This window comes from Hippocampus comes, unplaced genomic scaffold, assembly GCF_001891065.2.
Source record: "Hippocampus comes isolate QL1 unplaced genomic scaffold, H_comes_QL1_v1.1 scaffold275, whole genome shotgun sequence".
Taxonomy (NCBI): Eukaryota; Metazoa; Chordata; class Actinopteri; order Syngnathiformes; family Syngnathidae; genus Hippocampus; species Hippocampus comes.
In genome coordinates, this window is record NW_017804971.1 from 971,182 (window position 1) to 996,616 (window position 25,435).

At 40.0% G+C, this 25,435-nt stretch overlaps 1 protein-coding gene and 1 long non-coding RNA gene across 4 annotated transcripts; one reads left to right on the forward strand and one right to left on the reverse strand.

The window, feature by feature from the left end:
* Positions 1–1,315: 1,315 nt before the first annotated feature.
* LOC109528738 (uncharacterized) lies at positions 1,316–7,274 on the reverse strand. 3 transcript variants are annotated; one of them, XR_002170725.1, is made up of 3 exons: positions 7,188–7,272; positions 6,389–6,454; positions 1,316–1,927 (listed from the first exon to the last, which is right to left on the reverse strand). It is a non-coding gene; the product is annotated as an uncharacterized LOC109528738 (long non-coding RNA). The 3 variants fall into 3 exon arrangements; XR_002170726.1 differs by lacking the exon at positions 1,316–1,927 and adding an exon at positions 4,251–5,035 and having other exon boundaries at positions 6,389–6,443; positions 7,188–7,274; XR_002170723.1 differs by lacking the exon at positions 1,316–1,927 and having other exon boundaries at positions 6,157–6,443; positions 7,188–7,274.
* LOC109528730 (AN1-type zinc finger protein 3-like) lies at positions 7,235–21,338 on the forward strand. Its single transcript, XM_019891686.1, has 6 exons — positions 7,235–7,581; positions 11,488–11,528; positions 12,907–13,101; positions 14,988–15,053; positions 17,006–17,242; positions 19,838–21,338. Exons 1-6 carry the CDS (start codon positions 7,499–7,501, stop codon positions 19,990–19,992), a joined length of 777 nt encoding a protein of 258 aa, XP_019747245.1. The 5' UTR covers positions 7,235–7,498; the 3' UTR covers positions 19,993–21,338.
* The last annotated feature ends 4,097 nt before the right edge of the window (positions 21,339–25,435 follow it).

A 25,435-nucleotide genomic window follows, 5' to 3' on the forward strand; every position in this document is an offset into this window, starting at 1 on the left:
GGGTTTCACTCAGGTAAGAAAGGAGCCAAGGCATACGCTACAAAGCTCAGCGTGATGATGGCAAAAGCTGAGGGCTTGGGCACCATCACGGTGGTCCACAAGTGAAGGTGGGCCAAGGGTGGGAGATGAAAGCCTCCATCAGATAGGAAAACTCCCCTGCAGATTTTGAGATCACTGCAGCTTGACAGAGCACAGTGCTCTCTGCAGCACAGCACAACAGATAAGAAAAATTAGTGGGAGGATTTTCTATCTATCTATCTATCTATCTATCTATCTATCTATCTATCTATCTATCTATCTATCTATCTATCTATCTATCTATATTTAACTCTATTTGGGGTTAATCTAATACAAGTTTCACCTGTTGAATTACTGACAAAATAAGTTTTATGCAACATCCTAGTTTATTTTGATGCAACTGCATATCAAAAACCAAGGAATGCAACAGTTCTTACTCAATGGCACATCGAATGGAAGACATCTACTTGATTGTTAACTGCAACTGGTACTAAAACAAAAGAGTGTTCAAATTGGAAGACAACGGATTCAAAATTGTATGCATTTCTACATAACAGTATACAATATATAGTATGTTGAAAATCGACGACTATACTAAAAAGTAAGACTCGCTGTGATGTAATCAAGTACAGTTTCACCAATTCAGTTATTGCCCGAGAGCATCCTAATCAATGCAGACTGATTGAGAGGGAATATGCTCAATATGCTGATGAAATCACTGAGCACTCCAATACACAGACAAAAAAAAACTTAAAGATAGACTCATTAAAGGGATACAGTGGAAAACTCTGATTAGACCTTATCCGCATACCCTTATCATCATATTACTGGGATTTTTTTTTTCTCAATCAGATGCTGGATTATGATTTGCATTATAATACTGCAATCAATTCAGCGACCTTTCATTCAAAAAAAAAACAGAATAAAGAAAATGCTGCAGATAAAACGAAAGTTTGAAAAAAAAATGTTTAAAATTGAAATGGCTGTGTCCTCTCACAAATGTTTCATAAGAGACTTTGACAGATTTTGTGTGCTTGCTTGTTTTCACAAGCAGGCTGCAGCTTGTTTACTGGGTCCTTCAGCAATGTGTCACAAAATCTTATCTAAAAATATGGCTTATATAATTTAACATCCACATAGGCTACATTCAGATACTGTATTCTTGTGGGTTCATCAGGGAGACTTTATTCCAAATATGTGGCAAGAAATTTGACATGCATTGCCAATTACTGGTTACTTTTAGTTAGTGCAGTTGTTAGTTGTATAAGGGTGAACACCCAAGTCAGAGTAAAATTCAGCTCACCGATAATCGTCCAATTACCGGTAATACAAAATATAATTAATAAAATATAATTAATAAAATATATTATTTTTTTCCTTCTGTAATACAACAATAAACAATAAAGACTGTTTGAGTATACATTCTCCAAAATTATTTGTTTAACTTTACAACAGAGAGAAAAATATGCCAAAATTGGCTGATTTTTGGTTTTTTTTTGGGGGGGTGGGGGTCACAAGCACATTCGAATTTTATCTTGTTCTGATGTTGTAATGTTTTAATGTGAAAAACAACAACAAAGGCAACCATTTTAAAACAGCTACTATCTGATTAATCAGTCAGGCCCTCATGAAGTCGCATTTTTCCCCTGCAACATTTTTGTGCATTTGTTTCCACTCAGCACATCTGTTTGCCCCTAAGTGTCTGTGCTGCATGTTTGTATGTTGCAGTCCGGGGGAATTCAGAGGCACGTCTGTAAATTTTGCCTGCTCATTGTGCCACAGCGGCTGCTCAGCTCGTGGCTCGCTCTTGTACTTGATGCGCGTTTAGCTGCTCTTTGATCAACGGATAGCGAGATGGTGAGCAGGTTGGAGATGCTGTTTAATGCGCAGGTGCTTTTCTCCACACATCCTGCACACACAAGATGTGTGTGTATGAGGGTATGAAAGAGCGAAGAGTGTTAAAAAGTGTATCGTAGTGGAAAAAACATCACCAGTTTAAGTACGATTTAAAAAAAATTCATGGAAGGGAAATAAGAAAGAACAAAAAAAAAAAAGAAATGATGTTGTTCGGGGGCATTTTGTCTCGATTGGAGGAGTGTAAACAGCTTTTAGTGAGTGTCTGGCAGCATCCTCTCTGATGTTTATCCCATCTGTGCGCACTTCTAAACACCGCCTGGAGCCCCCAGCGCTTCACAGACTGGTTATGATCTCGGAGCTCATTGTCAGACATTCCTCTTCATCTGTCAAGCGAGATTTGTATGGGGGTAAACCTCCATATTGGAATCTTTATCACATCATTTCACCATGTTCAATCAGCGCACACGAAAAGCAAGGTTCATGCCTGGTACGTGAGTCACTGACTCCTTTGGAATCTGATATAAAAACATGAACCCAAAACAGATGATTAGCCTGTTTTTTTTAAACTGTGACCTGAACTGAAATATTTGTTTTCAAATATTTTAATTGTGCTTCAATCAGTTCTACGTTTTCTTGGCTCCGCCATGCACTTCCTGGCGCTTTTCTGGCCGATCAGAAAGACTAAAGACGTTCACTCGATATATTAGACAGACTCTTGAACGTCAGCGTGTGCAGTACATGTGTGATAAAACACATATATTGGTGATGTAAAGGCAAATAGCAATGTCTCTTGTGTGAGTGTCGCTGGAGGCGCTGAAAGTGCAATGCCTCAGTTCCCTTCTCATCATTTGATTTGAACAAGAAATATACAAATTTAGCTCTTTCAATTTCAATGATCAAATCATCATATTGAACTGAAAAAGGAAATCAATGGAGAGCACGGACCAGAGAACTAAAATGGAAAAAAAAATGCAGTCATTTTTATTTAATTTTTTTTTTAACTTTTCATATGCAGGGTAGGGGACAGAGAGGCTCTGCCTCGCTGACCACACATTCCTGGGGTAGACTGGCAAGTCCCGCCATCTTCATTTTTCTATAAGGGGCAATTATGAGCACAGTCGCAAGTGGCCGCACAAAAGAGGCCAGGGGAATAACAATCTAAAAGATTCCGTTGATCTGGCTTGATGCAACGTCTCCATAGTTACAATCTACTTCTCAAACTTTACTGCTGCTCGCCTCCTAACTGGAGCTCATAGGAGGGAGCACATAACTCTGGCCTCCCTTCACTGGCTGCCTGTACATTTTAGAGTTCATTTTAAGATTCTTGTATTTGTTTTTAGATCTGTAAATGCTATCACCCCAACTTACCACTCTGAGATCCTCCATCTCTACGTACTTGCCTTGTGCCTCAGGTCAGTGAACCAGACACTACTGGAGGTACCGAGGATTAAGCGGAGCCTCAGAGGGCATCAAGCTTTTTCGGTTGACGGGCCTTCCCTTTGGAATGACCTTCTGTTAAATGTTAGGTAAGCCCTCTCTCTGTGAAGTTTTAAAACACATTTTCATCTTTGGCATTGGACTCAGCATTGTATTTTATTGTGTTATTTTTATGTTATTAATTTATTGTTTAACTGTCCTTGTTTTTATATGGCTGGTTTTTACTTTATGTACAGCACTTTGTATGCAGCTGTGGTTGTATTTTATAGTGTTCTATAAATAAAGTTGTGTTTTATAGCAAGTCAGAAACCTTTTTTTTTTAATATTCACATTTTGTTAAGTCAGCTGAAGAATCTCGATTGCCCATAAGTGTGAATGTACCCTGCACAGACTCAAGACACCCTGTGCCAGATGTATGTAGCAAAGTAGCCCTACAACATAGCAGAGTCTCCTTTGTGTTTCACAGGAGGGACAATGTTCTTTTCTTGGTATGCTTCAAAAAGTTCCAGTTTGGGCTTGACAACACAAATCTACAATCTTTGAGTCTAATATTTTTTGTAAGTGTATTCACTTGCATATGAACCTTTATGGTTGTGTTTTTCTGTTAAATCTTGGTGAAATTATTGACATTCAAGACTGTCTACTGTGTGACGGCAACATGGTTAAAATAACATGATGGACCGACAGACTGACGATTACAGTTTGGTTTGACTTGGAAAAATAACACACTAATGACGGATGTGTACCCAGGCTACTGATGGATGACAAATGACGGATCGTCAAAACTTTGTAAAATGGCCACCTCTGTTATCTTTTCCACAGGCATCATCTTTTTTTCCCAGGACTGTTTCATTACTCCGTTTTTTTAAAAAAAAAATACAGTAATTCAATGAATCCACAATTCAAAAGCAATGTCTGATTTTCAGTGGTTAATTTTCATGACATTTTTATTTTATTTTTTGTTTGATCCAAGTTATTTCAGTGAACACTGTGGGTTTTTCTTTCCTTAACAGAGGGGTCAACAATTTTGTCCGCGTGTGTAGTCCTATGTTACACTGTAAAACATGCGTGTTCAACCCCTAAGTGACCAAATGGGAATCCTTGCTTGGTAAAGGCCTGCAAATCCCTGAAGGCTTTACATCCATAATAAACATCTGCTATCCACCGAGTGTGCTTGTTTAAACCCACGCTGGCATTTTCACAGTTATCAGACATCAAGGTAATCCCGTTTTTCTGATAAACACCCTCGGTGTGAATCCTTGAGCGGCGATGTGGGTTGTCCTCCAGTCAATAACAAGCAGGGCTGCCTATCTTCAGATGGCATTAAAAGATAGGAAAGACTCATTTATGGACATACGTGCTGGCATAGATTTCCTATAGAATCCATTTAGAGCTTGTTTCCAAGTGGCTCTCCCTCACATTAGCGGCACAGAATTGACACTATCTATTGACACGTGAACTAATATATGTGTGGCCGGCTCATCAGTATTTACTTCATGGGCTGAGATGCGCTACTGTACAAAATACATTTAGCGCCATGGCTTATTTTCTGAGCAAACACCTTCAATATCTTCAAGATAGAGACCCCACCTCATGGTCAACATGGAACACGAATAACATTTTGAGATGCCTCGCTTGGAATAGTCGGGACTTTGATCGGAGCCAAGGGAAATAAATGTAGAGGCTACTGATGCTGCCCTTGTGGGAAAGAACAGGACTTGCTCTGTAAAAAAAAAAAAAAAACCTCAGAGTGATGGCAAGAGCACAAAATATCTATTTAACCCTGTGTAATGATTCTCCCAGACATAGGACAGGATATCAGTCATGATGGTCTGTGGTGTGATGACATCCCAGAAATACTCCATTGGGTCCAGGTTTGGGGAATTGTAGCACAGTTAAGAATCAAGTAAGCTATCAATACCTCTGTCATACCGTTTCTGTTCTAATTCACCCCAACATGTTAGGGGTCTCACGTTCGTTCATACCAAACTAATTCTAGCATATCCTAATGGACCTTGCTTTATGAACCGGGGAAACTAAGTGGGGCTAGCCACAGCTTTGATTGATTGAATCACTGACATGACAATATTTTCACATACTAACTTTTGAGGGTAACAAGATGTCTAACCTGTGTTTCATCCCGTTTGATTAATTCAAGTTCAAGGGTTTATTGCTGTGATGGAAGAGAAAGGGGAGTATACAGTATGTAAGGGGAGGAGATCTGTCTTTGAAGTCATGTTCAGAATGTCTCTAGAGGACCACTGAGCCCCAGGCTGGACTCAGGCTATGAGGACGAAAAAGCAGTAAAGCACTTTTCCACAGAGAGACCCAGAATGAAGATTGTAATAATTAACTATGTGTCCCTGTGTACTGCACTGACTGACCGTTACCATTTGTTTATTTTAAACAGCAACTAAAAATAGCTAAGCAGCAGAGTGTTCGGGGATCTTAAAAGTTTGGAATCTGAGAAACAAACAAGACTTTGGCATGTATTGTTGGGACCTGTACTATATTATGGCCCGTAGCAACACTGAAAATATTATTGTGCAATCCTCTAGTGTATCTCCTTGTACCAAACGAGGATGCAGCTATCACTCTTCACGTTGATCTGCAGCCCACATGTTCTTCCCAGTAGACAGAAAGAACATTGTGGGACATCCTGCTGGTTGAAACCACTTAGGCTCCAAAAGAAATTGTGTTGACATTTGAGGTTGAACAAAAACTAAAAACATGACATTCGTGGATCAAGTGGCAGACTGAGGGCAGATTTTGTGTTTTTAAACTGTCCTGACTGAGGGAAGAATTCACTTTTTGTTGGGATTATTTTCATTTTTTAACAAATGAAACAAAAATTGTAAGACAACTAAACAAATTCTAATACATTATGAACCATCGTTACCTTACAAGACAAATTCATTGTAAATAAATATCAATGTAACTGCTATTTGTAGTCTGTATCCCCCTTTTTCATACGATAGGTTCATGAAGGGACAGACAGAGGAAAAACAGTGGTATAATGTAACAAAAGGAAAAAATATATAGAACTATCTAGAATCAGAACTATAACATTACATACCATAAACGTTCCTATCTGTGAAGGAAATGTCCACCATGTGAGGAAGAGATACAACCTGTTGGGACTCTAGAATGCAAAAGAGAGGACAGTGCAGCTTGTTGACGTCATAATATAGGCTGTGTCACTACAACTGGACCACATCAAGCAACTTAATCCTATTACATATATTTTGTTAATATACTCTACGAAGTGTGCAATTTGGGGAAAGTCTGAGTTTTTGGAATGTGGACAATAGTTACCAGGGTGTCATGAATAAATTGAACAGTTTGAATTTGGAATGGCAAAGATGGGGAACATTTTTCTTGAAGTTCTCTTTAACTTCAATGTTTTTTCTGGGGGGTGGGGGGTGATCTGAGAAAAGTGGCAATTTGGTCAGTGTGGAAAATAGACCAACCGAATGTCCTAAATTAAGTGAATACTTTTAGATTGGATCGGTTTGAGTTGATGGAGAAATGTGAAAGGGGTAGAAATTGGCAGAATAATAATATTAACCCAGTTTTTAGTGTATTATAGACTAACAAGGGCAATTAAACAACCGAAGTAGAATTTTGCTCATTAGTGCCCGCTTGAGCTCGAAAATACTCTTAAACTGTGAGCTTCCGATTTATGACTTTTTCATGGAACCTACCATGTCGACTGAAACGCAGGCGCTCCTTCTTAGAGAATTATGTATCCTCCGGCTTTTATATATGTATCTATAATGTTCACGTTATTTAGTTGGGTAAACTTTCAGCGTCGTTGTCCAGAATAATGCCACCGGTAAAGCATTTGGCAGCCCCGTTTGTACCAATCCCCCTACCTTTCCGTCATTGGTTTGTTCCTCTCTCCAGCTGATCGGCCCAGGAATCCCCGGTGGTTCCGTCCGTCATCGGCTTTGACGGCTCCCATGTTTTACTCTCTCTTCAGGCTGTTTTAATCCACTAGACTTTGTGGCCGCTCGTGTCGGCAAATTGCTCCACGTCCGTCGAAATTCGAAAAAAAAGGATTATCTCGTCGGGCCACCGCGTTTTCTGCGAAACCAGACGGGGGGATCTATAGGCGAATTGAAAGGCCCTCGCTCCATCCCCGGATTCACCTGCTACACGGAGAGCCTCAACACGGAAGACCGACATGGGGGACACCGGGAGCGAGGGCAGCAAGCCCCCGAGTAACGTCAATGTCGTACCGCCGCGTTGTCCCTGCGGCTTCTGGGGGTAAGACCGGTAACCTTTCTATACGTCTTGTTTGTGGTTCTTTAGCTTCACTGTCGACGGTTAGCTTAGCCGCTTTAGCCATTAGCGCTAGCAGCTCAAGCGGGGATGAGCTTGTTATGAGCCCCCTCCTCCTCCTCCTCCTCTTCCCCTCCCTTCCCCATTGTTTTGTAGCTTTAGCTGCGAGCTAGCTCCAGCTGGTCTCGCTCACTCCCGGAGATACCAGGACTGATAATCCAGCTAATGTCACAGGTGTGACAGGGCTAATAATACGGCGTGGTAAAAGTGCAAATCCATGGACAAACAAACTTTTAGAGAGGGTATGTTTCCCTAGACACGTTATTGTAATAAGCTCTCTCTTTTCATCGACTGTTTTGTCTTCCTGTACAGTGGACCTGCAAAATCCTGACATTTGGAAGCATTTGAATGCATCATGCACACGTTAGTTTTATTTTTTATACAGTACAGTACACCCCTGTTTTAGACACACACTCTCGCGTACGTGTCTTTTTCTTTGCCCAATAATAGACTGATATGTATATTTTTGTGAAGCTATAGACAGTGGCGAGTTCGATGGTAACATAAGATCTGTTGTAAGTACGTAATTAGATTAGTGATGAAGAGACAAGTACAGTTAGTCCCAAAATACCTTTATAAAAAAACAAAAGCAGACAAAAAACACCCCGCAACAATTTCATTTTTATGTTTTTTAAGTTTTATGGGTATTAAGTCAAGTGCATATCATATTAACATCCACCTGCAGTGATGGTTGTGGTGTGTACTTATTTAAATGTATGCAAATGTCTGAGAAACAAATATATTGAGCTGTTCATAGTGGCTTAAAGCATTTATCAAAAAAATGGGCTATGAAGGAGTCACATGCAGCAAGTCAATAAGCGGACTATTGATCAAAACCATAATGTCACCTCATGTTAGCATTTGTTGTCAAAGTTAAACCTTTGTCATTTTTTTACTCCATACAATACAATACATCACTATGTTGTGCTTTCACAACAACTGCAGAGTGTGAAATTAAAACTTTTATGAAGGTAGGCGGGTGTGACTCATGAATCCAGACAATGTTTTCATCATTAAAGTTAAGACTAACTAGAGTGATTTAGTTATTCATTCATATATTGACTTATTTTAAAGCAAAGGAAAACTTCAATTTACCCTTGACTTCAATAACTCTCATGCAAGGTATACAACGAGTGATAATGATGACCTTATCAACATCTCAACAAAAGCCAGAGAATGGAATGCCTAAAAAAAAGATTACCCTGTGCTATTTATCCTCAGCGTGAGTTTATTTTTAAGTAATTTCTTTTCCATGGTCTGCTCAGAAACCTGCTGAGGCTGACGATCACAAGTGTAAACTTATTTACGTATTTGCAATGGCATATGCTTATGTGATCAACATAGAGTTTGGTTGATCCATTATATTTTGTGATTATATTGCGCAAACTATCTATTCACAGTGGATATCAAAAGTCACATCGACCAATTGTATGTAAATACCCTCAAATTAAAGCTGAAATCTAAATCAATCACACCTTATTTGTTTCATTTCATATTCATTGTGTTGACGTGTAGTGCCAAAAAGATTAAAATTGTCTTGCTGTCCCAATATTTATGGACCTGCCTGTACTACCGCCTCAATGAAGCATGGCGGAAGTAGTGCCATGGCGTGGGCATCTCTGGCTGCCAGTGGAACTACCTTTATTTTTACATTACCAGCTCATATTCAGCAAAATGCTTCAGAACTCATTGGACGGTGCTTCCCAGTTCAGATGGACAATGACCTGAAGCAGACTGCGAAAGAAATTTTTTTTTTTCCTTCAAGGGACACAAGTGAAATATTTTCTATTTGCCAAGTTACTCCTGACCGGAATCGAATTGAGCATCCATTTTACATACTAAAGACGAATCTGAAGGGACAATAGCCAAAAAAATAAGGAGGAACTAAAGACAGCTGTAGTAGAGGCCTGGCAGAACATCACTAAGGATGAAATCCCGCATCTGGTAGTGGCTGTTTTCCAGACTTCAGGCTGTAATTTACTGCAAAGGATTTACAAGCAAGTATTAAAAAGGGAATGTTTGTTTTATGATTGTTAATTTGTCCCACTACTTTTGGTCCCTTAAAAAGTGGGAGGCACATATACAAACTTTCGTAATTCCTACAAAGTTGTCCTGATTTGGATGTTAAATTAAAGCTGAAGTCTGAAGTTAAGGCTCATATCGTTCCCTACATTTAAAACCCTTTGTGGTGGTGTTTAGAGCAGAAAAGATGAGAATTGTGTTGATCTTCCAGTATTTATGCACCGCCACCTAACTGTATGGCAGTGAATTGAACAGCTCACTTTGGTAGCGTCTGTTAAATGCAGCGCCATTGTAACAAGCTCCAACATCCATTTGTTGTTCTACTTCTTCCTTTCATAACTTTGCTGCTGTGAACTGGGAATTTCTCCATTGCGAGACTAATAAAGGTTTTTCTTCTTCTCATATTTTTGTATTTATTTATTTTTGCCCATGAGGGCTGTCATTCAGACAGAATCAATGAGAAGGCATTGCTTACCGTTTTGTCTATTCCAATTATTTTCATTAGTAGCAGCGGTGGACCACCTTAGACTGATTGGTTGTGCTCTGCTCCAACTTCCTTAACCATAACAAGCATGTTGTCATTCCCTTCCTGCTTATGTTTCTTCTTTTGCCACTGATAAGAATCTTATTTGATTACATCGGCTAATAAAGGAATTTTTGTTTTTAGCCAGACAATGGACGCATTTATTTGCTACTAGTGTAGCACAATAAATTGTGTACAAATTTGAATAAGATTTGGTATGTCGCCTTTGTATCACCTTAGGACTGAATCTGGAGGGTTTTTTTTGTAACAAGGACATAACTTGGAAGTAACAAAAATTTATTTATTTTTTTTGCCGACATGTAGTCTCTGCTAAGGAACTATGGTGAAGAGAGAGGAGCAGCTTTATTTAGGCAGGCCATAGCCTTGTTTAATAGAAAAATAGTGCTTCACCGTCTTTTGATATATGCAGCACAATAGCAGGGTTTCATTCTACACAAAAAGTTCAGACCAAATGCCAGATCATCCATGACAATTCTAAAATATTCAGCCCCAGGTATGTGTGACTTTAGCAGTTCACCTGTGGTTTTGATCTAAAGATCATAATCCTTGCTATCCTTTCTTACTTAGTATCGTCGTCAATAGTATATCAACTGGTCATTTGCTGAGAACAGATTAGGAACGCATTTGCCATTTTGCAAATAATATTGCATTTGTGTCCTCCATTTTATGGCCCCAATGATAAGGTTGCTTTTTCATCTACACTTCTTTTCTGTGTCATACCAATCACAAGAGTGACAGAGAGACGTTGGGTTTTCCACAGCTGATCCCTTTTTCTGAAATGGACCGAAAGGTGTGCTCCGAATAAATAAAATTTGACTGACCGTCATGCTTGGTGCACAGATGGTACGGAGGGAGGGAGGTTGGAGAGGAAATGAGTTATCTCTCAGCAGAGAGCCAGGATCAGCTGTTGTGTCTGAGTTGTCACTTGTCGCTGAAATCAGCAAAGCTTCAGTGAGCCATTCAGACTTTTGATCAAAGAGTCGTGAGGGCGGTGGTGTTCAGTTAATAGAAAGAAATTCTCTACCAAATTACAAACAGGGGAAAATCAGCTTCTGGAGTCAAGCTATTGATGTTTTTGTCTGTACATGAATCCCAAATGAATAAGTCATTCTCAGCCTGGGACTGTAGATCATAGCTGAAGACTTGTAGATAGCCTTCTCCTTTGTCAACCATTATTTATCACGTGCAAATTAAAAAAAAAGCAATTTTGAACGAGACATTTTGATATAAAATGTTTTTTTCTGCTCTGTTTTATTTTTTCCCAGGTCCAGCAAAACGATGAACCTATGCTCCAAATGTTTTGCAGGTTGGTTGTTCTTTTGTTCTATGTTCGGTTTAGTCTTCACTGCTGTAAGTTTTCCCAAACTGTGTTGAAAGAAAGTCACTGAATATGCTTTTTGGGCGAGAAATGTGGACCGTATGGTTGTGAAAATTCACAACTACAAGGCTCACATAAAAGTCTTAAATTTTCTCAAAAATGGACGGGGCGCCTAATAATACATATGTAGCGGTATATACATAGAGTTCCAAAAATCTGTGAATGCTGTTGTGTGACTTCAATGACGGGTCCGCTTGACAAACTGATGTTGTGCTGACACCTTGCTTATACTGTATCGAGGAAAGGCAGACGTAACTGAGGACAACATGCAGACGTTAAAGTGGGAAAGGCAAGTGTGAAAGAGGACGCTAAAGGCACGCCCCCAGTAGTTGCCAGTATGTGCATTGTGCAAAACAACATCCCGAAAATGGTTGCTACGAAGAGACACCCTTACGAAGCGCAGTTTAAACTGCAAGCTATCAGTGACTCCGAGGACCATTGGAATCGAGCAGCTGCGAGAGAATTCAAAATCCACTCTTACGTGGTGCTTGATGGTTTTGTTTTATGAAATGGCGCCATCTATCTACCCGCGCAAGGATGATCGTGACACAGCAACATCTGGGGGATTTCAAGGAAAAGCTGTCCGCTCCTACTGCAGAAAAAAGCGCAATGTTCTGCTTTACATTAAATAAAGATGCTCTCTTGGAGAATATAATCTTCTATTCTGCTGCTCTGCCAGCATCACTTGGCTTCCATTACTGACGTTTCTCTCAACCAATCCCCACTGTTCTCTCAACAATCACCCGCGACAAAAATTAGCTTGACACCCCTGGTTTAAATGGTTCAGTGCGACTCTTTCAGTCCTGTTTGCTTGTGTTCCGTCAGTTTATCAGCACACTCAACTCCTTTTTATTTATTAATGAGGTGCAGCAATGCACACTCGCACTGATAATAGCCAAGTATTGCTAGTGCTAGCAGCGCAACCATACGTTTGGCTAACAAGCCAACAGTGGTCTTTTTGCTTTGTTTCATTGCTCGTATGTGCACTATTGATTCTGCGAACAATGACAGTAAACACATATGCAGGTGCTTTTCGATTGAGTGTCATTTAACCACATATTAAATCACCTATATCCAATCCAATAAAAAAAAAAAAAGTTAATAAAATGAAGGAAATACATTTTAAGAGACTTATTGGTGTCTGTCAGTCTCTCTGTCTGTCTGCGCGCGTGTATTAATGTTTCACACTTATAATGAGACTTTATTCATTATTCTGCTACAATTTCATATGACCATGATTCTGATGAGGACGCTAGGGGCACTTTATATTGATATTGACTCTAATATGAAGTCTTTTCTTTCCCAGACATTCAGAAGAAACAGCCAGATGGTGCCTCAAAAGCCTCTTCAACTCCCAGCTGTAGCAACAGTAGCAGTCAAGCAGACGTGTTCTGCAGTGAAACAACTAAAGGCATCAGTCAGTCCTTCATAGCCATGTCAGACCCCTCAGAGGATCCTTTGCCAGGAGATGCAGCAGTGACCTCTCTACCTGCTCAGGACGGTCAGTTAGGAGAACATATTGGTGTATATTTGATGGGTGAAAAAGAATCATGGAGGTCTCTAGAAATGTACAAGAAATGGTTGTATGAAAAAAATGATAATGACCAAAGTGACCACATATAAATCACATAGTTTTTTTGTCCATGGAAACTTTTTTGTAGAAGACGGCAAGAAAAAGTCGCAGCTCTCCAAACTATATTTGTCCTCCATGGCACTCACGGTGTGGTTGAAAGCTCAGAGTTATCTATTCAGTGTGAGGGCTTAAAGAGGACATCTGCAATTGCCAGGGCATCCGTCACCGCTGACCGGTGGCAAGGGCATTTGCTAAGACCCGTCCAGGATGAGATGACAAAAAGGCTACAAAAAGGACATTTGGAGCTGTAAATATTTCCACTCTACTTCCTTCTCTCAGTACCAATAATTTGCAGTCATATACTTAACCAAGTCACTGAAAACCCCTCAATAGAATTGTACTCTGTACTTTTTTAGCTAAAGTGCAGTCATACAAATGAAAAGTCTATCCAAAAAGCCACGTTTTTGCAGCGTTGATATTTTCATGACGTAAGGGGGGGGGGGCATTTTACAGCTAAAGTGCAGTGGCATGCTATGTCTTAAGCTTTAACCAGTTTGGGGCTTTTTTTGCATGGAGCCTGGCGTTGCCTGCCACAAGATATACATGATTTGGGTGGTTCTCAGAAAGTATGGTCCAACAGTGTAACACCAGTGCCCCAAAATAAACTTGTTCAAAACCAGGTCAAAATGATATATACTTTAAAGCAAGCTTTCCTGCTGCGTGCTCTGAAAAAGTATAGTTCACTCAAGCCTTTTGTTCGCAAGAGATTGTTAAATGTCGTGGTCCTCCATTGTTTCTGATTTGAGCCGTACTCAAGAATACACCAGAGAAATAGTGCGTGCACATAGCCTGAAAAAAAAATGTATCAATCTATTTTATTGAACGTGCATGACCAATGAAAAGGACCCCACCCTTGATTTGTATCTTACTCGGTCATTGTAGGATATTGATGGGGGAAAAAAACATTTTAAAGAAAGGTTAATATCTTATTTTGCAATTAACCCATTGATATTCTGGTTCAGCTTCCTAAAATTGTTCCACTGAAAGTATGCAATAAATTACAGTAGTAGATCGTGAGTGCCAACTTGAGGAAACAAGGAAGTAACAAACCTAACCTATTTGTTCTGGCGACATAGTATCAAATTACGGATAGCAAGGGACTCGATTAACGGTATGCTTTTGCATTGACATTCTGCCACTTTTTGGTAACAGCTGTTTTGAAGCTGATGCATATTAAGGGGGTCATGGTCTCTTAATTGCATGGGTTTGTGTCATGTCACCAAGAGGAAGTGGCCGCGAGGGCTATTTTTCACCACTCAAAAATCACTCTCACACAAGCGACACACAATTCTCAGTGAAGTTGTTTATTTTATCCCTGCAGTAATTCTGCAACATTGCAAGCGGTGAAACCTGGTGATTGATTGTAAAGGGAAGAAAATGATGACTCTCGAAGTGGGTCAGTGTTTGACCATCCTTTTGGACCACACTTTCTGAGAACCACCCATGTCATGTTAATTTATGTTAGGATTTAATATAACTAAGGGTTAAGGTAACCCAGTACATGATCCAGTATAATACTTTTCAGTTCTCGTCTATCCTCTTTTTGTATTTGCATATGTGCATGGCCCTTTCTGCTCTCCTCAATATTTATAGTATTTTTTGTTGAATTATTTATGATTCTGATGCCTTTTGCAAGAATATTCAATACACTATTAAAGTCTGTCGGTGAGAATGAACCTTCTACGACAGTAAACAGCATTTAGTCATTGTCACGCATCTCTTCCCGGGCTTATTGCACCGCATCTCTGTTGCAGAAGTATGCAGCACAGACACAGCCTTCAGCTCACTCTCCACTCCTACAAAACGCTCCTTTGAATCAGGTACGTCTCTGCTAGACTGCAAAACATCTCACCCCACTGCATTTCGAACAAGGCACATGTCTGAAATGGATAATTTAGTTTTGCAGACTTACAGGCAGCACTATTGCTCAGGCGAATAGTTTTCTAGCCTCATGTTATATTTTGGCAAGAAACTATTCAAAATTTTGCATAAATTGTTCTAGAATTATCAATCTGCTATAAGTGACACCAGAAACATTAGACTTCTATTTTATTTTGCTTGCACCTGTAAGTAATGTAATGCATGTATAACACATGTATTTTTGTATCGACATACAACAGAACTCAGCATTCCACATCGAACCCTTTAAAACATGTAACCGAGGCAACGTACTTCTCATCTCATGAAAGCAGTTTATCCTACCTTCAAATATCAGTCTTCAAAGCCATCAAGGTAGTGTACTTTAGAACAGGATTTAGTCCATGTTTGGCTTGAAGAAGTTGAATGGCATTTCTGCCATTACCACGGCAACCATGGCTCACCTGCTCGAGTGCCTAATTTAATAATGGTGGAGTCCATTACTCTTCAGAGTTGAGCGGAGGTCAACTTTTGAGTTAAAAGGAAATTACTTTTCTCTACTGTAGGGGGAGCCCAGGTGCAGCCCATTATTTATTACAGCTACTGCACTCAAATGTGATTCGACTGTATATACTGAACTTTTAACCCACTTGTACACATTTAACATTAGAATGAAAATTTGATATTCCATAAATTAATTCTCAAAATGATTTACCCTTTCTTGTACTTCACACAAGTTTGAGTTGCTTTCAATTTGCCTGGATGGAGTTTTGCTCGGACAGATGAAAGCCAGGGGAGGAGAGCGGTCATGTGCTAACAACATGCACACACGCACACACTCACTGGTGCACTCGGATGTTCACACACTCTTATTGATGGTGTGGAGCGGCAGAATCTGGCAGCTCAACTTGGCCTAGTTCCCAGAGATTTATTGAGTGCTGATCTGCATTCGGCCCGGCAAGAGAAAAAGTCTGCAGGATTGATGAGGAAAAGTCGTGCTGACCGGTTAAAATGGCTGCAGGTAGATGTTGTTCCTGTGTCCGCCCATGCTTTTTTGACTAGACCAAGACTCAAAACACTGTGCAAGACTGTTGTTGTTGGGCATTATATCAAATATACCATACAATATTTGGGTGTACAGTTGTGCTCCTAAATTTACCCAACTTGACAGAATATGTAAGATTTATACAATTGTTTGGGGAGAACCCCCCTGCCCCCCCCCCCCCCCCCCAAAAAAAAAACCATGCGTGATCAGCCAAGTCATTGCAGAATAGCACAAACAAAACATAGCAAAAAATATTTTTTAATGAAGAAAAAAAAACTGACATTATTTTACAACATTTTGTCAGGGTATGTAAAAAAATCACAATTCTGTAATGGCCCTGGGACGAGACTTTTTGTTTTAAATAATTTTGTTACAAATGTGTTTGTCCTGCATGGAATAAATCCTCTGCTAAAGCTGTTCAACTTCTCGCCAACGTTCTGTTTCCGTCTTCCGTTAAGATACTCTGAGAATGTAATTCTTTTTGGATCAATGGTGAAATGTTAAGCCACTTGCACTGCATACACTTTCTCTTAAAACCGTCTTCTCAGCACAGATTCATGTTGTGGTTACTATTCATCATTATTTTGTGTTATTTAAATGGATGATACAGCGGGCGGTTAATTGGGGTGTGGCGTCTAAAAGAGCTGAGGCAACCATTTGGGGAAATACAAATAATTTTATCTTTGAATTCTTTTCCAACTCATTCATTATTCGTGACCAATATACAGACAGCGGAAAAGGTGAAAGTTTTAACTCTAAGTATACATAGTATTTCGTAATTATATAGTGTATAAAATATATTTCTACTTAATTGTGTGTACGTATTTATCTCATTGTTTGTGTTCATGTTCTATTTTTGTGTGTCTGCAGCCTCCGAGTCAGAAAGTGACAGTTCTCCTGAGAAGCGAGCGAGAGTGGGTGAAATGCCGGGGGCTGAGGAGTCGTCGTCATCATCATCATCATCATCGTCGTCGTCATCTTGTTCTGCGTCATCGTCATCCTCTGCGTCGTCTCGCGGCGGCTCCAAACAGCGGAGCCGCAAGCGTTGCCATCGCTGCCAAACCAAACTGGAGCTGGTGCAACAAGAGCTGGGCTCCTGTCGCTGTGGTACGACAAAACAACCGCAGGAACACACATTCAGAATACCCAATTGACATGTAGAAGTATGTGAACTGAAGTGCACATGCAGCTGCTTTAATTATGACTGAACCGCCTCAGCAACCAGTTTGAACTGATAGGCTTGAAAAATGTACCAGTAAATATGCTTCAGCCATGTTCACGCAACCTAATATTTGACAGTTTTTAAACAAAATAATGTTTCAAATTGTTCACAGCACTTCTTTTGGCAGAAAGCTGTCTTAAATATGGCACTGTGACATTGGGAAAATAGGACCGGGTGATATTCCTAACAAATTTATCACCATATAACTATTTCTTATCACCCAGTATTGGTCATTATAGATTTTTTTTTTTTACAAATTCAAAATAGGAAAAAAAATAATAATTGGATTAAATATAAAATACAATCAAATACAGATACCCAGTAGAAAATCCAATTCAAAATCTGGTAGTAAAGCTATTTGGTTCCAATGTAATGTAGTATAATATGCAGTGTTGTTTAACTATACATCGATGCTCTCCTTTGAGTGCCATAAATGCGTATTTGCTGATAATGTAAAGATGCTACCCCAGAGCAGTAGCGCTGATGTACCTTCATCCATTGTTAATACAATGTAGAGTAAGTGTCGCCCCTAAAGTCGCTCTTGTCACACAAAACATCACGAATATTCCCTCGGAGAATACATCTCAGTTGATTCACCCCTCTGAGGTCTAATTTAATTTGTTCAATGGCTCTTTGTTGGCATATGGCATATTTTATTGTTTCACCAACCGGATTGTGACTTCAGTCCAATGGGGAGGAGGTAGCGCATCATAGACACAACTGGTGAGGAAAATGTCCGAGTTTTTCCCTTCAGGTGTATCCGTTGCTGGTGCTGAAATGAGGGTCAGTGCGCGGGTGCTGTAGATAGCTTTTATGTTTCACTTTGAACAAACACCTAAGCCAATTACAAGGAATACTAATGCGGTTTAAACCAATAACCGTGCTTGCTAATCAACTTGTTTGCATACAAATGAACATACTTAAATAGTCACAGCGCTTCACTGCATACAAATGAACATACTTAGAAAGTCACAGTGCTTCGTTGCTGGAAAGACCATTTGTTTAAACCCCTGGAGTCATTTTTTTAATTAGAAATGGGCTCACTTCTTTTTATTGTGGGGGGGGGGTACATGGGACATCCATCCCTAATAGTCTCTTGTTTACTTTGAAATGATGCTATTAGAGTGATTTCTGACCATTCAGGTAATTACCGTTTCTGCTGGATCCTTCACATTATGAATGTTGATGCGCTCACGCGTGAGATTGGGGACGTTCAAAAGGTTCAGCTGAACTACTTTATAAATGATCATGTTTTGATGGCAAGTATTACAGTGCATACAGTAATTCTGTTGCTGTTTGGCTCGGGGAAAGATTCCACATCTATCTCCTTTGAGAGGCTTTTAATGTTACGTAACGATCTCCCTTCCACTCCATTGGTGCCGTGTGCAATCACAGTGTTTTTAATTGCATATCAAGCAGCTGTCAAACTGGGCTTTTTAATCACTGCTCATTGAATGCCAGCAGTGTTATTATGTGTATTAGTGAATGGATTTAAGAAGATGACAACTAATAAGATTTGTTACGCATGGCAAAACTCCAAAAGCGGCGACCAGTGCTAGAGCTCGTGTGTTCATATAGACTGAGAAAAGACAAAAATGATTCATTGGGTTTGTCCAAACCGAAATGTCAGGATACAGTAGAGCCTCTAAAGCATGCTGTTGAACGGGCAGGGTTCTGCAGCTGGTGTTCATGCGATCCGAAATTTGAATCACCCTTGCAACCTTACAGCTGTAACACCAATCATATTCCATGAGCTCAAACAAAAATTACATTTGCGGGTACGTCGGGAGATTTAGCAGGCCGCCACCTACCATACTGTGTGTGTGTGTGTGTGTGTGTGTGTGTGTGTGTGTGTGTGTGTGTGTGTGTGTGTGTGTGTGTGTGTGTGTGCGCGTGCGCGTGCGTGTGTGTGTGTGTTTCCACTACGGAGGCGATCATTACTGACTTTAGATCAACTCCGCAACGTGTGTAGCGACAGCAATAGACAGTTGAAGCTTGCTGCTAGCTCGCTGATGCAGCATAAGTCACTCCAAGCTGTGTCTCCATTTCCAACTACCGCAGTGGGTGACATGAGCGACGCAGCCCAGTGATTCTCAGTATTGCTATTCAACACTACACGGCACATCTTCTACACGGCGCCGGTCGTGCTTTAGTATTCTTTAATGCGCATTCCATCAGCATTCCAAAATAAATACATCCAAACCACTGGAATTGTTAAATTACAAAAACAATGAAACTGTGATTTAAAAAAAAAACAAAAACATTCTTTTCACATGATTGCATAAATGAACAATAATCTTTCAAGGTGAACTTAATTTGATCTTTTCAGAAATGTTCACTTCACATGTCCAGTTATTTTTGCAGACTTTGCTGTTCTCTAGTAGTGTTGCTGAATAAATTCACTCCACGTGTTTGATCCATGAAGCTCTCAGTACCACTCGTACAAATGATCTAAACCGTCTTCCTCCTCCCATGCGCAGGTTATGTCTTCTGTATGCTCCATCGGCTCCCGGAGCAACACGACTGTCTTTTTGATCACCTGGGCAGCGGGCGCCAGGAGGCCGTCCTCAAAATGGTCAAACTGGACCGCAAAGTGGGCCGCTCCTGCCAGCGTATTGGAGAGGAGTGCTCATGAGCGCCGCCCCCAAGAGAGAATCTCGACACAAAAGCCCTAGCAGGGATTTCTTTTTTTTTTTCTCTCTCTCTTTTCTTTTTTTGTACAGCCTATTCATTTAAAAGGATGCCCGCTCTCTTTAAATCCCATTTATCCACACTCATCCCAGACTTTTTGTGCTTCTGTCAGCTTGATTGTTTCCCTGCTGCTAAACACAACTCCAATTCACCAACGAGAACCAGAGAGAGCAAAAGGACTTTGGGACTTTTCAATTCTTTTTTTTTTTTTTTTTTCCCTTCCCTTTCCCCGACTTTACACGTGTGAGTGGACTAACAAATGAGCAGAAGCATTAAGAGGACAAGCACGCTTGATTCCAAGGTTTGTCCAGGAAGCCAGTTAATGATGATACCTCAAAGAAAAGAAAATACAATGATGAAGGGGACAATGCGAGTTTTTAGTCTCCGTACCTCAACAAGAAATTATCCACAACTGCTTCTTGGACCGAAGCAAGACATAAAACCATGGGACCCAGTGTCTTCGCCACCTCTAATAATCGTTACCAAGATGGTCATTATCCACCTCAGGATATGGAAGCTTCTTCTCTCCAAGCTCCTCCCTCTGCATTTTCATCAAGGATTTTTGTCTTGGCAGGACACCCAATTTGCAACTCTTTGAGTTTCACTCAAACGCCGTTCGGCTGAATATTTAGTCATGCAAGTCATCTTTGTTTTTTTGGGGTTTTTTTTTGACTGACCGAGACTTAATATGTGTTGGTGTCCAATGAAAATCATGCAGCATTTTTTTTTTTTTTTGTTTTTAAGACAAAAAAAAAGGATGGGGGTGGGGGGGGGACTAAATAAATCAAAATATTTGAAAATGCATGGTTTTCATTGGACAGCAGTGACATTTTCCTTCATTTTTGTTTATTATTGTTTTTTTTAACCTTCACATGATGTATACGCATGTTTGGGTGTTTGATGACAGCCTGCATTGTACATCCATTTTGAGCATTTTGACACTTTTGTAAATACACGTGTTGCCGTTTGTTTCTGCGCTATGTGGACAGAAGCTGAGCTGTTTTGACTCGGCGGTTCCTCTTTTCGAGGTGTTGGTGGTGGTGGTTCAGCTTTTTTTTTTTTTTTTTTTTTTTTTTTTTTTTAGTTCGACATATTTTTAAAGGTCTTCACTGGCAGGGTTGTCGGGTTTTTCATTTTTCCACCTTCAGATACTTAATCAGTCCTTGACCTTGGCCAGTGTTTTGATTTCCAGCTAATCATTTGACAATATTCAATTTGTTTCTTTTTTTGCTCTCTGCTGCCTCTCCTTACTCTTACTAGGTGAGGCGCAGTGAACAATAAATCGTCCTATTTCAGAAAAGAAAAAAATGTAAGGTTGATTTTAGAAGAATTGAACAAAAAAAAGATTGGATATTGTGTACCATGAAGAAAACTTTTATTTAACCTCTTTTTTTGCCTTTTCAGGTTGACTTACACCTAAGTGTAGAGTTTTTCTGTTATAATATGGTATTTGGGGGATAAAAAAATATTACAAAATTATTATATATTTTTTTCTTTCCATGTCTTCATTTTGCTTTCCTCCTGTTTTTTTCCTTTTAATGAGAATAATAAAAAAAAAAAATCAGACAACGTGTCTCTTGGACTACTTACTGAAAACTACATAAGATGCATGTAGTGTTTTGTGTGTGGAACACAGGCAGAGACGGAGCTACGTGGTGGTGAGAAATGTCACAATAGCCACCCCAACAAGTGGCGGAAAGTTTCGATACCTACTTTCCTGCCATTTACACATAGATGTAGTATTCTTAGGTCCTTTCATACTTTGCCACAATTAATTTATATCAACCGCACGTTTGAAGAATGAGGTGAAGAAGTTATCTTTAGCAAAGAATGTTTGATTTTCACAGTCAACGTCACTCAAAATCATGACTTTCACACAAGTGCAAACAACACGGTCGAGAAGTCATTGTTTAGCATCGATTGAGTCACATTCACAGAGATATATTTTGGAGTAATTAATCATTTTCTGACCAACTAATTTCCTGTGGTACACCTGATGATCTCTTGCGCTTAACAGTTGTGCTTCGCCCATCGGTAATCACAGGTCTGCGCTGAAGTGTCGCCAGGTTGCTTTATTTTGCACTCTGCATAGAACAGCATTTAGACTTTTTGGACACGTTTTTCCCGCATGTGTCTTATGGCTGCGTGCCATCTGCTGCATCCTGGCCAATTCATTATCATGATGTCAGCATGTGTTTACAGCTCACAAAGGGAGCGGCTATAAAGGGGCTCTCATCTACTTAACCAATATGTTTATATGCGCCCGCGCCCGTGTTTGCTAATGGAGAATTTAAACTAAAGAGTCTTCTGACAGCAGCAATGAGCCTTGGCGGGGGCGAGCTGCATTAATTCATGTAGTGGGGGTGCAGAAACAGGAAATGTCGACCTGATCAAAAGGCAACTTCCAAGGCTGGAGTTGGATCAGATCCAGTGCCAGTGCAACCGGAGTCCTGCTTTACCCAAAAAGGGTTCAAACTGCTGGAAGTTGGCATCTACTAAAGAAGCTGGTTAGGTAACGTCATGCCGAATTAAATCTAAAGTTGTAGTTACAAAAAGGAACTTAAGCTCTGATGTCTGACCTTGCATGTATATTAAATCAGACGCTACTTTCACATGGTCACTGGGGACCTCATTCAGTACCGTGCAATCTAAAACAAGAGCTGGACAATATGAATCAGGTTTCATTTTAATTGACACTTTGAGATGCATCCATCCATCCATGCATCCATTTTCTAAATCGCATATCCTCACGAGGGTTGCGGGTGTACTGGAGCCTATGCCTGCTGTCTTCGGTACACCCTGAACTGGTTGACAGCCAATCACAGGGCACACATAGACAAAGAACCATTCTCCATCACAATCACAACTACGGACAAATTAGAGTGTTCCATTAACCTGCCATGCATGTTTTTGGAATGTGGGAGGAAACCGGAGTACACAGAGAAAACCCACGCAGGCACGGGGAGAACATGCAAACTCCACACAGGGAGGCCGGAGCCAGAATCGAACCATGTACCTCTACACTGTGCGGCTGATGCACTAACCAGTCGACACTGGGGAGCCCAAAATGTTAATCTTTTTTTTTTTGATAGTTGTTGTGTCATGTAATGTTGAGCTATACTTTAGTGTGTCTTAATTTATGTTAATATGTCGTTTCCCGCTGCTTTCTGGTAATTGGAATTGGACGCTTGAAAAGATATGCCGCTTTACCCAATAAAGTGTCTGATGAGTGTGAAGTATTATCAAACAATGGGTCTTTGTTTGGATTATTACTGTGCTTTCATTTTGAACTATTTTTTGTGAATACTGTCCTCCCCATTCTCCTCAGGCTTCTTTGCCTCCACTGTCAGTGACTATACTCCCTATTTTGTGTGTCACCGTTGTCTGTGCCTAAGACAAATCGTTCGTTTTGGATGACAACATCCATAACCGACATTGCTGTTTTGTTGGAGGCACATCGGTACAAGGGAGAAGACGTGATGTAGAAGATGATGTTGAGGTGTCAAACTTGAGGCCCGTGAAAGCTTCCCACAACGTAATACGACGACGGAGTGATTGCTTTTGTTCCCACAAAACAGAGACATTAGATAATGGACACATGTTTAACTCTTTCAATGCCAGCCATGAATAAAAGAGAACCCATTGAGTGCCAGCCAATTGAGAGCATTCTGAATGATCCATCAAGGCTCACAGAATATTGTGCTTTATGACTATTTAAACACAGAAGCTGCCAAATGCAAGATTAGATTCTCTTCTTTCATCATCACCCCAAAATGTTTTTTTTTTTTTTAGTATCCAGCAGAAGGACGTGTTTGTTTGAGCCAAATCACCTATTCCCCACTAAAAACAAACACACATAGAAAACAAACTTTTTGCGAAAAGCACAACAGTAATTTATGCTCATCATTTTTGTTTTAGTGACACTTGAAACTTCTGAACAGTCATTTTCTTCAATAAAATTGCAACGAAAATGAGGCACTGGTGTAAAAATACAAAACAAAACAAACAAAAAAAAAATCAAGTTCAAAAAAGGCAACTGCAAACAGATACACAAGTAATGGCCAAAATACCACTCAGCATGCCTGAGTCATCTGGCACCCGCTGGTAGCTCAGCAGAGGTCTTATACACAGGAGGATGATTGCTAATCAGCTGCAGGTGTGGGAACACCCTCCAGAAATCACCTGGCCCAGCCTGATAATTAAAAGAAAAAGACAAACAGAAGGTCCCCCCGGAGGTGGACTCGCCAAAATAAATGACCAAGTGATCATAAATACACAGAAGGAAGAGGATCTGTGACAACACAGCACACTTTTTGATGGCAAAATAATGTACCGGTATTTACAAATATTCACTAGTGTAACAATTTTACATTTGACAAACTTGACACAAGATTTGCATGCTATTTACGAGTATTAGTAGTAGTATTTCGTTGTGTGTGTAAATGTCATTAAATCTCTAAAGGTTGACACAAAAGATAATTATGGTACTTTGCTTTGCATTTTGTTCTGTATCTGTAGCCAATGTAAACCAAACCGTAACCTTAAAACTGAGGTTCTTTAACAGACCAAAATACCCCAAACAGTTTTACGAATGTGTGGTTTTCTGAGGTCAAACATAACCACGATGTGGCCCACAATGAAAACAAACTTCACACCACTTCATGGTAAGGTGTCCCAATACGTTTATCCATCCGTGTATGGTCTCCAGTAAATGACACAATGGGGTTAATACTGTCGGTCAGTATGTTTCAGTCACAGTTTTTTTTTTCCAAGCAGTAACATTATGTTTTCTTTGTACTCGTCACTGATTGAGTGTAGAGTGGACATTTGACTACTTGTGTGTGTAATGTCATCCGATACATGCAGCCACTTAGCCTCAGGTTGCATTTCGCACACTTTCATTAGGGAAATGTATGCGCGCATACACCACATCTTAGAAAAGATTGATAAGGTGGAGATGATTGATTTCCGGAAAATGGTAATGTCAAAGCAACAACTGAATGAAATCCAACGCAAAAATGTCTGAGTGTGTTATGAGCATGCATCCTCATTCCTGATGATATGTGAGCTTGGCATCATTGTTCCTTAAATACTCTCTATACTGTTCTTCAGGCCCACTGGTGACATTTGGTCAGGTTCAATAGAAAATTAGCCCACACTCTGGAAGATCCAATCCCAGCACGGCAAGCCATTACTGTCAACTGAACACATTTTTCTCCAGCTGACCTTTAAGAAAGAAGAAGATGGCATATCTTGCTTCTTCTTCTGGATGACTTACTTGAATAGAGCGAGATAAAGCAGCGAGCAGATTGAAAAGGCTCTGATGAAGATCTGCTGATGGATTCAACTGTGAATATGGTGTTACACTTAGTTCCTTCCCAATGCAC